Below are 13,448 nucleotides of genomic sequence, written 5' to 3' on the forward strand. Positions count from 1 at the left end.
ATTCACTGTTTAATATATATATCTAAATGAAAAGGATGTGGGTTTTGTTTTTCCTCTTAAGGATGTTTGACATTTGTAACTGTGACAAAGGCAAAACCCTCCCCAACAATGTAGCTTACAGCAGAGGTGTTAGTGAGAAACTGCGTCATCTGTTGTGGTGTGAAGACAGGATCTGCCCCCCTTCATGTTCTCTCTGTAGCATTTGCAGAGAGCTAATATATGAGTACTGGGGTGAAACCTTACAAGCCACTACGTGTCCAGTTACACAGTGGGACTCAGCTCACATAAATTTAGGCTTGATTTAGTTGCCCATGTGAAGATGTATAGTTTCATTCTAGACACCCCAGGTGAGAGATGAATCCTAGCCCATTCCCCATTAGAGAGTTATCTGTGCTGTTCAGGAGCCCCTCAGGGCCAAGGAATCTGATGTTTGCTCCTTTCAGCATATGATCCTACCTCATTAGCTTTGCACTGCATGAGCATCCATATAGCACTGAGTGTGGTTTAGCGGCCTAGAGCTAAGAGTATAATGCCATTTAAAGTGTCTTAAGGTGTCTTAGGTCTGCCTCCTGGTGCAGAAGGCCATGGGTCTTCTGTAGATGCTATGTCAGATTTGCCAGCCCTGTGCCCATGTCTGGGAAACCCAGGGTATCTCAAATGTCACTAAATGTCTGGTTTTAGGCAACTGAATTGAGGCCTGAAAACTGAATAAATCTTATTACAGACTTGTAAAAGGCACAGTTCCTTACTTCCAAATATATACCCAAATAATAGAAATAACTTCCATCAATATTAAATAATTTGGAATATCAAATATTCTATTAACTAACTAGATACATTCAGTGAAGTGTCACTACCACACAGTCTGGAAGGTTTCTTGAAGACTTGAGACCCACTACAGTCAGCCTGCAGAAAGCTTCTGCGTTCTGGCCGTGTGACGTCTTTGAGCTCAGTTGGCCCAGCCTGATGTGAGTTTTACCTGTGGAAGACCTTGGACAGACAGCTGGCTCAAATTTGCCATTGCCCTCCCTTTTGGGACAGAGAGTAATTGTTGGTGATTTCTCTGAAGAAGGCAGATGTGGAGCTACTTTTAGAGATCACAGAGCTCTTTGTCAGTGGTGTGGCTTGTCAGAGACACTATCACCTATGTGACATGGTGATAACTCCATGCACTGCAAAACCACCAAGCTTTTAATTTTCTTTCATATTTCTCCTCACTACTTGCACATCCCCTGTAACTATCAGCAGTTTGTAGCACCGGCATTCTTTTTTTCAATGTTCTCTTGAACACAGTATCACCAGGTATCATAGGTACCGTTCTTTCATTTATCACTTACAAATAATTGCCAAATAAATATAAATAAAACCAGATCTTCTATAGCCTGTTTATATTTTTTTCAGTATCTAAATGCACTCCTATTTACTTCTAAATCCTACTTACTTCTAAGGATATTTTTCTGTAACTCCATAGGTATTAGCATACCCATGCCTTTTAAAAAATCCCCTCTAATCCTGAGAGATTCCATTTACATTGATAATTAGAATTAGAACAGTCTAAACTACTGTTTGATGACAACTGATCACTTTCTGTGCAAGCTCCTTCTGAGCAACAGCTCTATCACATAGTCCTGAATTGATCGCACAGGTACTAAAGGTCAGATCAATATGCACAAAATCAGCCTCTAGTTTTGTACCCAAATGCTTTTGTCAGAGTGTCCTCTTCAGCTTATAACTTATGTAGATGAGGCTGAAAAATTGACATCAGAGTTTAGAGTGTGCAACAAGTTGGCTGGGCTCCTTTGGTTATGGCAATAAGTTAATTAATGGTCAAGTTTAGATTTTATTGGCCTTTTGCATGTAAAGGGAAACCTCAAAGCAAAACTTCCTTCTTTATTTGAGTGCATTGTCAAATTCTTTTATTAGCTACTCTGCTGTATAAACAATTGGTCTTCAAGAGGACTGGCATATGTAAGCAAAATGCTCCATCCTTTCTCCTCGCAGTGCCCACGAGGCATAGCCACTCTCAGCAGAAACCACTGCCTGAGTAAAAGAATGACAAGTCTACCCAGCTTCTATTTCTAGCCTTTGCCTTTGAGGAAATTCTGCATGGGCATTAAGCCCATGGGTCAGTGGATCACTTTCAGCTCTGTTCAGTACTGTGTCGAGCGCTTCTGTCCCTTATCTCATAATCAGTTGTTTTGATCATTTTGCTTCCCCAGTGACCCTTTTTCCTTCATGCTGCTTTCCGTGGTGCTACAGATGACCATCAGATGTGATTTTAGGAGATCAATTTAAACTGCAGCTCTAAACCTTCCAGAGGTCAGGTGTGTCTTAGCTCAGCTGCAGGGCTGGCGCCTGGGGCTGGGGAAGGGAGGGCAGAAGAGTGGTGCAGAGTGGGCAGCTGCCGGGAGCACAGCAAGGCAGAGCTGGGGTGCCTCCTCTGTCTCCTCCCTGGGGTGCCTCATCCCCAACTCCACTCCAGTGTGTTTGTCTGGACACATCCCTTAGTGGTTGGGGGACACACTCCCAGGGACTTGCTGGGGAAGGGACAGGACATATGCTGAGGATACCTATTTTACTTTGTTCTATAGTACCAGTGTCTCATGATATTTACCTGTTGTCTTTTCTGCCTCAGCTACTTGCACATCTTCCCTATTTTCATCTATTATTTACTGTGTGATATCACAGATAAACATGGTAGCACAGAAATACAAGTAGATGTAGTTAACTCAGAGTCCTCAAATCCTTGTAGCCAATCAGCGTTACTTCTATGAAGTTGAATGTACTTGGCAGAAAGAATCCAGCATTAGATATTATGCTCTGGAAACACAAGCCTTCTCCTGTCTGGTCAGAACATGGGTCTGTTGCCCATTTTGTCTCTTATGCTGCTTTCTAAGCTAGCCACTTAGTGGAAGGGCAAAGCGTAAAGGACTCGAACATAACTATGCCTTTAGGACCCTCTTCGCCGAGATAACCTCCAGTGGGTGAATAATCCCAGGATTAGCTGGAGGATGGAGAGTGATTTTGGGGTAACTGGAGCTGGCTTTTTTATGAGCTGATAAATTCTAAAAGTCACGTGTTTTCTTTTAAAAGAGCTTTGTAAGCGTCTTCTGAAATATGGAAAATGTGTCACATTGTGTTGCATCATGTACGTGTTTTCAAACTGAGTTATAACTAGTAAGATTCTGTGCCAAAGAAATAAGCATTTCAATGCTGTAATCTCATTCAACAATCTGGAGAGCTGCCGTTCTCTAACTCTTGAATAAAAATGAGAGCTAGCTATATTGGGCAAGTTACATTTCTGATTCTTTCTAAAGGTACTCAAGATGATAGCAGGTTTTTTAAGTTCTTCACACAAGGGCATGCTGTTTTTTTGTAGTGGTTTACCAGCAAGGCATGCAAAACATGGGTGCAGACACAGAGGTCTGCAATACAGAAACGTCTCTCCCACCACTGTGTCTTTTTATCTTTTTCTTGTGACCACTCATTAGATATTTTGTTTGCATTTGACACTTGCATGCTCTAGGGTTTTCTGCATCTGGATCCTGCACCCTCAAAAATTACTGCTAAGAAAATACAAATTGCTCTGCCCTCCACGTGTGTAGCTTGTCTTTTGCGTCAGGCTTATCAGACAACAGATGCCTGCCAATTCTCAGTGGCTCTCATAAAATTCATGTATGAATCTTTCTCAGCCTTTCAACTGAAAATGTTACCTGGGCAGTATAATTCTGCAGAGGATTGTATCTTGATCCACAGTTTGGGAATGACTTTTGTACTCTACATGCCCTGAGTTTTCCCTCTCACTGGTGTTCTGTGAAGCCTTTTCAGGTGGCCCTTGTATTCGTTCTCCCATTTGTTCACCAGCTTGAAGATGGCCAGCTTCATTCTTCTCACATATTTCCTTTTTTTTTTTTTTTTAAAGTTGAAAAAGCATTGAATTCTCTGAGACACTTAGGTTTTATTATACATTCGTCCCATGTAATGCTCAGGAATTTTCTTATGTGCTTGTTTTCTAATATAATACCTGTGGTGAAGGGCTGCTGAAATTCCTGTAAGACTTGGACCAATTAATATTGACACATGTTGGGGATTCAAGAAACAGGCAGGTTTTAAAGAAACCTGAAGAAAGAACCTAAAGAAACCTGAAGAAAGAACCTAAAGAAACCAAGCTGCAGTTAAATAATACAATATTAATGATGTAAAGAGAAACTTCAGGAGAGGCAGCTATTCATAAAACCTTTCAACCACCATTTCCTGTAGGGGACATTGAAATAGAAAAGACTGTATCGTAATTTACGATGCTCTTGTCAGTAAATAGCAGCAGCTATGACAAGCCACCTGTTAGCTCTCCTGCTCTCTCTAATTGCTGTTATCCCACCCCAGAGATGTAAGTACTCATCTAAGGATAAAAATATCCAAATTCCCAATTCCTCTGGATAACACATAATATAATTGCACTTCTGTTGCATTTCAGATGGCTGCACGGACATTATTGGAGGACGTGTTGTGCGTCCTCATTCCTGGCCTTATATGGCTGCTATCCAGAGAAAGAATTTAACTGAGTGTGGAGGAGCTCTTGTGGAAAAGCAATGGGTTTTGACAGCAGCACATTGTCAGTAAGTATCTTATACTGGGGTAATTTTAACTCTTCATTGAGGTGGGGCATGGTGTGCAAGCTTGTAAGTAAAGAAAGGCGGATATTGATTTTTTAAGAATTGTTAAAAGCTACAGTTCTCTTACTAAACTGAGCTAAGAACTTGTCATTCCATTTTAAGTTGGTTTGTAAACTACTGATCTGCATTGTGTACAGTTACCTTCATTAGTCAGATCCTGCCAATGTTACAGGATACAGACTGTGCTGATAAAAGACCGAATTTTATTTATGCATCTGAAACAGCAATGTCTTAGAGAAGGGGATATATGCCGAAGTGCTTTAAACAAATCTTACTTGTATGCCTGGGACTAAGCCTCAAAACACTCTGAGAGATGAAGTTGAATTAGATGGAAACACTAGTCGTCCCATTTTAAGTGACCTGGGCTCACAAAACCTGAATGTCAGTCATGACTGTGACAAGGAGCCTTGTCCTTTTGACAAGTTAAATGTGAGCACCAGCACCCCTTCCCCAGGTGGGATTCTCCAAGGCAGGCACAGCTGTTGAACAGCTGGCTCAGGGTAAGGAGGACATCTACTGTTCATGTTAGGAAGTAAAATGCCCTATTTTTGCTAAAATGTTCTCTAAATCTTATTTTAGTTCTTTTTTTTTCTGTATTTTGAGTAACTAAAAGCAAACCAATTACAATAAACCTGTGCAAACCTGACCTCCTCAAGCACAGTGTGGGCAGCTCAGCCAGTCTTCTTCCATCAGTTAATCTGAAATAGAGGACACAGGTCCTTCTTTCTAAGTGAATTTGACATTCACACTTCTTCAGCTCAATCAGGTTTGGTTGCATTTTTTGTAAGGTTAGAAATAGTCACACCTAGCATGTGCTGTTTTGGACATCTACAAAACAAAAGCCAAGCCTTCCTCTTTGGAATTAAGGGGTTTTTGATGTGAGCTGGAGTCTCTCAATCTTCAGTCAGTGGATCAGAGATATCCAGTCAGTTGTGGTTATAAAAACTCAGATTTGGGAGATTCAGTGGAAGGGGCACTGGTTGTCTCTGGTCCTATGGAGAGTGTGCTCTGGTCACCGATTTGGTTTTCTAACAAGCACATCGGTTTGGGCTGACTTTAAGTCTTTGTCATGGGGGCAAACTGAAACAACATCTGGCTGGTCTCCTTCTCCTGAGCTGTATGATGATGTCCATGCAAAACTCACCTGCCCCTATGCTATGTCTAGACTATTCTTAGCAGGTGCAATTGCAGTGCATGTAAGCCTTCCTAACTAATGAATATTATGTGACAATCACTTCTGAAATCATTTTTGTCTTCAACAAAGTAGCATGAATCCAGCAACGTGAATTTCTGTGTGGCCTGCGAACAGCATGGCAGAGACCTGGATGAGGCCGTAGTGGGTTTTTTGTTTGGTTTTTTTTTCCCCCCAAGCTTCTCTGTATACACAGTGGCCAATTGCCCAGGCATTCTGGGCAAGTCCAGCAGTTGCACCTCTGTTGGGGATGACACATGAAAGGGTCCCAGGGACGGAGTTTTGTGAGTCTTATATCATTCTCACTATGTAAGTGTGCTTTGTAGATAAAAAGAGAAATTTTGAGGATCCAGCACTGCCTTTGCAGCTATTTTCACAAGCAAACATTCACATACAAATAAATGAATTGTATCTTTCAGTGAGACATGCAGCTGGAATGAAGAAAATAACTTTTTTTTTCTTCGGCTTGATAAAGTCTTCGTTCTGGCTTGAATAAGTTGTCCTGTGTATAGTGAGATTGTGTTCTGAAGAAGAAGCACAGGAAACCAGCAGTATGTCTTCTGGCAATGTCATCTTACTGGGCTGCATTAAGTTTAGCAGGGCAAAATGAACAAAGACAAACTCTAATAAATACATTTCTGATGATACTCAGACAGCTTGGGGGAGAGGGAAATTTATGACTTGCTTAACTCTTACTGTTTATTAGCAGGAACTGGACGTATAACTCTGGGTTTTGGCAGTCTCCCTTTTTAATATTCTCTATAGGCATGTCTTGAGTTAGGCAGCACCTACCTTCTTCCTTAATGGGCTGAATCCTGTATTCAGTGAAGTTAAGGACAAAACTCTTATTAATATTAAAGATGTCCACTTCAGCAGAGCACTTATCTGTATGCATAATGCTTGAAATGAGTATTGAGTATCGATGTGTGTTCTGACATCCCACTGATGTCAGCAAGACAACCTACATGCTATTATTAGTCAGGCATATTTCAGTCCTTTGCAGGATTAGGTCATAAGTCCAAAGGAGACCACTAAAAGATTTATGAAAGGCATCAGTACCAGCAGTCCTTGTGCAAGGGACTCTCCTTAAAAAGCTATTAGGCTTTTTCATTAAATTAATTCCAAACTCTGGAAATCACTGAAGGTCAGCTATCATACCATTATTTCACCAAACGAGATTCACAGTAAAGAAATGTTACTTTGTAGAGGAAAATACAAGCTCATGTCAAAACATCGAAATGAACAATATCCTTCCCTCTGTTTTAATCATGTTGTTGTAAAATGAAATTGTGAGTATTATGTTATATGTCTTTTGATTATCTTGAGAGATGTTGCTCAGTTGCAGTAGTGACCTTCTCTCACTGTACTTTCTTTAAATTACAGATCAAACAAATCAGAAGTTAGAGTTGTTCTTGGAGCCCATCAAGCATCCATAGCTGAAAAAGAACAGCAGATATTTAAGGTTATGCACTACTTTCCTAATCCTCAGTTTGACAGGTCTTCCAAGGAAAATGATATAATGCTCCTCAAGGTATTGTGTTAATTACTGTTGTATTATTATAAAAGGAATTTTGCTGATGGTCATTTTGGCTATTCCTTGATATCAAAGAGTACATTATTTAAATAGCTTAACAATATCACAGAACACCCTGCTTTTGGTTGTACTAATCTAGATAAGGTTACAGGGTCACTGGCACTGTGAGCAGGGATGACATTTCAAGCCTATTCTGTGCTCTAAAACTCCCTTTAACCCACTCACTGCAGCAACCCCTCCAAAACCCCAAAACATATTCTTTAGTAATTTTTCAAAGGCAGTGCTGAAGTGATGTATGCAATGGAGTCTGGGTCATATCTGTATCTTAAAGGGATACCTTGTGCTGGACTACACAAAAATGGGGATGAAACTTACTGTTAATTATTTGGGGTAACAACATAAAGTAAAAGTATGGATAATACAGGACATCATAGATGAATTCAGCTCTAGGAGCACAGAGTGGTCACATAGTGAAGAAGGCTCAGGACACTGCAGAATGAAGCATGGAAAGATGTCCTCACCAACGTCATCATCCTGGATGCCAAAGTGGGGCAGGGCTGTAAGAATTTCCTGCATACCAGCTCCTGCTCAGCCTGGCTCATGCCTTGTGTCCCTGCACTGAGAACTGTGTTAATCCAGCACTGAGATTGACATGGAGGCAGCTGTGAGTGTTTTGAATAGGGAGAGGGCAGTCTATGCGGGAAACCTGTAGATGGTCAAACAGTTCTGGAGGACTGCCTTCCTGGTACCAGCAGTTTCAGTGCTGATCCAAAGTCCCTGAGAAAGATAAGACTTGTACATCATCTTGCCTGTACCTTTAGAAACATCATGACTTCAGTATGATGCCTAAGAAATCTTGGACGGATCTTTATTCAGGCTATGCTTTAATGTTACGCCTGTAATAATGAAGAAATAGTTTTACATAAAAGATCAATATGTATATTTAAAATAATTGACTAGGTACAGTATATTATGAATATTACCACACATCTGAAATAATTGGTGGAATTATATGGAAAAGGAAGTGATGACCTGAACTTGATTTCTAATATTTAGATGGTATCACCAGTTTGATATGACAACGTCACAGGGAGGAAACTAGCAATGTCCCTTTCTGGAACCAGCTGGAGCATTTACAGACATCTGTAATTTACAGACATGCCCCCAGTGACTTATCACTGCCCAAGTGTGAGAAGCTCCTTCCTCCAGATGTTAAGTGAGCATTCTCCATCTGCTTCATTGCAAAGGCAGACAGGTTCATTTCACTGGCTTCTCCTGTGGCCACTAGCAACTTATCAGGAGCACCAGGTTATTTGTGAACACAATACCAAAATGGATCGCTAGGAAGTAGTATTTCTAGAGCTGAAAGTTACAACTCTGTTCCAGAATGACATGGTGTCCTGGGTTCAGCTGGCATAGAGTTAATTTTCTTCCTAGTAGCTGGTACAGTGCTGTGTTTTGGATTTAGTGTGAGAATGATGTTGATAACACGCTGATGTTTTAGTTGTTGCTAAGTAGCGCTTATCTTAAGCCAAGGATTTTTCAGTTTCCCATGCGCTGCCAGCAAGCAGGTGTGCAAGAAGCTGGGAGGGAGCATAGCCGGGGCAGCTGACCCGAACTAGCCAAAGGGATATTCCATACCATGGAACATCATGTTCAGTATATAAACAGGGGGGAGTTGGCCGGGACGAGTGGATTGCTGCCCGGGCATCGGACAGCGGGTGGTGAGCAATTGCATTGTGCATCACTTGTCTTTTCTTGGGTGTTATTTCTTTTTTTGTTGTATTCTTTTTCATTACAATTATTATTATTATTTTATTATTATTATTATTCTTAGTAGTGTATTTTATTTTACTTTAGTTATTAAACTGTTCTTATCTCAACCCACGAGTTCTGCCTTCTTTCCCGATTCTCCTCCCCACCCCACTGGGAGCGGGGAGGGGGAAGCGGCTGTGTGATGCTTAGCTGCTGGCTGGGGTTAAACCATGACACATGGATACCATAAAATCCTGTGTCTGAATTTGACACAGGAGCAGGGATAGCGTTAGTACCAGGGCTCACCTCCCATCTGTACAGTTCTGTTGTAATGGAGTTCTAAGTAAGTGACTTGGGATAAACTTTGCATCTTTGGAAATTCCCACCAGCACTGGCGATAATAAACCATAAGGATTTTTTGCATAAACTTGTGATTTGTTGGAGTGCCTTTTTTAAAAAGCCAGAATCGTTTAACTGACAACCGTTCAGCGACACGTATAACCACCTGTGAAATGAATCATGGTGCGGTGATCATGTGTAAAACAGAAAATATCTATTCAGTAGCTGTGAGCCCTTACCAAGCACATTGAGGATATGTGTTAGTGTTTGGCTATGTTTTAATTTACAGGCTTAAATTGGCCTCTGCTGAAGGATGAATCTGTCAGGTAAAGACCAACAAAACACAGGCAGTTTGGATCATTTAAGCCCTTTTGAATCTCTCAGAGCAAAAACTTGGCAGTCTGAAGAGTTCAAGACCTCATTTTTTCCCAATTATGTTGCTGCTGTCGTGTCTAATTGGTTATAGCTTTTGATTTCATCTTTGTTACTGGGTACATGGCACTGTGCTTTGAGACTTTTCTGTGTGTCAGTCAAGCACCAGAGGCTGATTTCAACACAGAAGTTCAGTGGCAAGTTAGGTTCTGGAATAGGACATAGATCCAACAGCCTAACTGCTGTGCAGGTTTTTAATTTCCTGCTGTAATCAATGGGAAGCTGGGCTTGAACTCACTACTGCTGCCATAGATAGGGAATTGTTATACAGACACAAGGGAAATTCTTTTGGATTTGCAAAGGGGCAATTAAACTCAGGATCAGTTCCTAAATATTGAAAAGTGATTTCTAAGGAAAGTATTGGTAAAATGAGACTAAATGCCAATTGGAACTAGCTTATACTTTCCTTCCTTTCTGCATGACAAAGCATTTTTTTTTCTTCTTTTTTCCAGCTGAATGGTATTGCAAAGCTGAATAAATTTGTGCAACTTTTGCCTCTGCCTGACTCTTGTGAAGATATCGAACCTGGCACAATGTGCAAGGTGGCTGGCTGGGGAGTCACGTCTTCAGGAAAGCCATCAAAATATCTTCGGAAAACAACTCTTAAAATTGTTGGTAGAAAAAGCTGTCAGAGCAAATATGTAAATTACACAAAAATAACCAGCAACATGTTGTGTGCTATAGGGAAAAATAAATTTTTGAAGACCGATGCTTGCCAGGTAAGAAGCAAAGTTACAAAGAGGAGGGGATGTGCTTTTAACAATTGTTCCCTTTTCACTGGGAACAAAGCAGTGCTAGACACTTAATGAGGCTGATCAGATTCACAGTGTTTTTAACCATACTTACAAGAGACTTTATTGCTGTGAAAAAGAAGTGGTAAAACTTTGAGTCGTTTAGGTCAATGTACACAACAAGATCGACAGTATGGGAATTTGAGTCTGGGATTATCTCAGTTAACTTCAGGTGCATTTCTTTAGCTAAGGTGCTCTCCTTAGGCACCACCTGTAGTTATCAGAGAAAAAGAACTTTCAGGGTCTGAATCATCTGATCCTTTCCAGATGTCAACATTTGAATAGTACAGAATTAACTGTACACTCAAAAGTGCTGTTTGGATCTTGCTTTTGATGTCTTCTGTGCTGAGTCTGGAAGGGCCAATTGCTAAAGAAGTGAGAATCAATTTATACCAACAATAAAAAAATACCTTTTGAAATAGAACTATGATAGCACTGTGCTGGTCTACAACATTTACATCAAAGGCTCCCTCAGGCTTGAAAAGCAACCTCTCCTTATACCTCACCCAACTCCCATGAAGTGATGTAAGCCCACTGATCCATTTCATAGGTTGGAACAGGTTAGAAGCAACATTTCCAAACATGCTTATGCACTGCAGGTGGCACTGCATGCTCCTCTGGAGAGCAACGAATACACATTGATAGTTACTTCTATTTTGTGTTCTAGGGAGATTCAGGTGGGCCGTTAATCTGTGCCGGTCGATACAGTGGGATTGTTTCTTTTGGAAAAGGATGTGGAAGAAGAGACATGCCTGGAGTTTATACACGACTGACTGAAAAATATATTGACTGGATAAAAAAAATAATTTCCCTTCACAGAGATCCATGAGACAAGCAAGACAGTTTTAATAAATACTGTGCTGTGCATTAGAACTAGATGCTGCTGCTTTAGTGCGCCACCTTTACCACTGTACCTCTCAGCTTTACAGCTTTACTAACACCACCACAGCTTTATGAGAACAGTTCAAAATATTCCCCTTTGTACAGATAACGTGTTTATTCATCTTTAGTAGGAAACTGCCTCTTAGATAACACAATTTATATTGGACTTCACCCTACTTCTTAGTGTGATGGGAAAGTCTGGGATGAGGCAACATTTTTGAATGTATGCTTACAGAAAAATTCAATTTCAGACTGATAGTGAATGAGATGTCTGCTGAATGAGAAAAAACAGAACAAAAGCTTTAAATGTTCAAATCTTTTGATGTGACATTATTCAAAACCAAATACTTCAATTCTCCATTACTAAATATTTATTTAACTAAATTCATTTTCAAAAAGTTAAAGTATTAAACAGATAAACATTTTTCCAATTAATCTTCCATTATGAGAAAGAAAAAAAAAATATTCTTTTTTTCCCTAGATTATTTTCCCTTTTTTTTTTTTTTTTTTGTGATGAAATCAACGAAATCATCTCTTCTCACAGCTTGGTTCATGATCTCACCCTTTCAGTGAATGGTCTGTTGAAAAAAGTATAAATACTGATTGTAATGGGAGTAATTATACTTCTCTAACACAGTGCCTATCTAGCATCTGTCAAAACAAACAGGAATTTTGCTATGGATTTCAACATACTTCTACTAACAGAAGGACCTGCTGTGTTTCTAAAGAAGCCTGCGGTTAGCTTGGTGTATTCCCATTATCTTCCAAATATTCTCTAGGTCTTTTTTTGCCAACAGTTTGGAAACGACCATCTGCAGGGTTTCTCTGCTGCTTTGGTTATTGCATTAATATGTACTGAATACTGTAAATTTTGGGATGTTAAAGAGGCATGAATAAATAACTCCAACACATCAACATCCTGGCCTTGATTATTGACCAGCAGCCGTGTCACTGTGCTGTGCAGAGCAAGCCCTGTCTCATAAGGGCTATGCAGATAAAGGAGCAAACGGACACCGCAAAGCGGGGTTGGTAGTAGGCCATGGTGCAATAAAACCTGCCGATGTGGTGTATGGGGGCTTGATCCAGTTCTCACTGCAGGTCATGGGAAGGAAGATCTTAAAAGATGCCAGTGAGAACTGGCTCAGGACTGGAATACAGACAGAAACTGGGAAAAACTGGGGAAAAAAAGGGGAAGTGATATAAAAGTGGAAAGAATAGTATACTGCTGTTAACACTTTTCAGCTGGGGGTCTCAGAGGATGCTGCAAACACAAATTAGCCCCTTTTACCTTTGTAAGGTAAATAACAGCAAAGATATCCTTCTTCCCATCCCACAGGAGACCTTTTGCAACCTGCAGCCCAGTAACTACTAATTGGTGTTTAACCTCTCAAAGGCAAAGATTTCACTCGCTCTGTTCGTGTGAACAGTGGCTGTATCTCAGTCACTGATGGGAAATAATGAGTGATAAGAATCTGGAAACCATAACCCAGCAGGTCAGTTCCAGTTCAGATATTGGGCTTTGTGTGTGTGATCTCCTGTGATGACTTTACTCCATTTACAGCATCTTTTTTTCTTTTATGGGCGACGTAGCAGATGGAAGGGCATTACTGCCAGGCCCCCAGGGCACCACCAGGCCCGACTGCCCCTGCCCAGCCCCCGGGGCTCCCCCACCCACCCGCCCACAGCCCAGGACCCATGTCAACCCCCAGGGTCATCAGCCCCTGCCCCAGCAACACCACAGCAGGGCCGGTCTCCAGCTCCCCTCAGCCTGGCCCTGCCCCGCCATGCTGAGCTGGGCCTTCCCACAGGCCGATGTCCCGGCCTGGTCTTGGCCTGTCCCCAGGGAGGTG

At 41.1% G+C, this 13,448-nt stretch overlaps 1 protein-coding gene across 1 annotated transcript; it reads left to right on the plus strand.

The window, feature by feature from the left end:
• Nucleotides 1-4,326: 4,326 nt before the first annotated feature.
• Nucleotides 4,327-12,034, plus strand: LOC127027197 (granzyme A-like). Its single transcript, XM_050912783.1, has 5 exons — nt 4,327-4,387; nt 4,475-4,616; nt 7,249-7,396; nt 10,378-10,644; nt 11,384-12,034. Exons 1-5 carry the CDS (start codon nt 4,327-4,329, stop codon nt 11,543-11,545), a joined length of 780 nt encoding a protein of 259 aa, XP_050768740.1. The 3' UTR covers nt 11,546-12,034.
• Nucleotides 12,035-13,448: the final 1,414 nt, after the last annotated feature.

The sequence above is a fragment of the Gymnogyps californianus genome, chromosome Z, assembly GCF_018139145.2.
Source record: "Gymnogyps californianus isolate 813 chromosome Z, ASM1813914v2, whole genome shotgun sequence".
Lineage (NCBI taxonomy): Eukaryota > Metazoa > Chordata > Aves > Accipitriformes > Cathartidae > Gymnogyps > Gymnogyps californianus.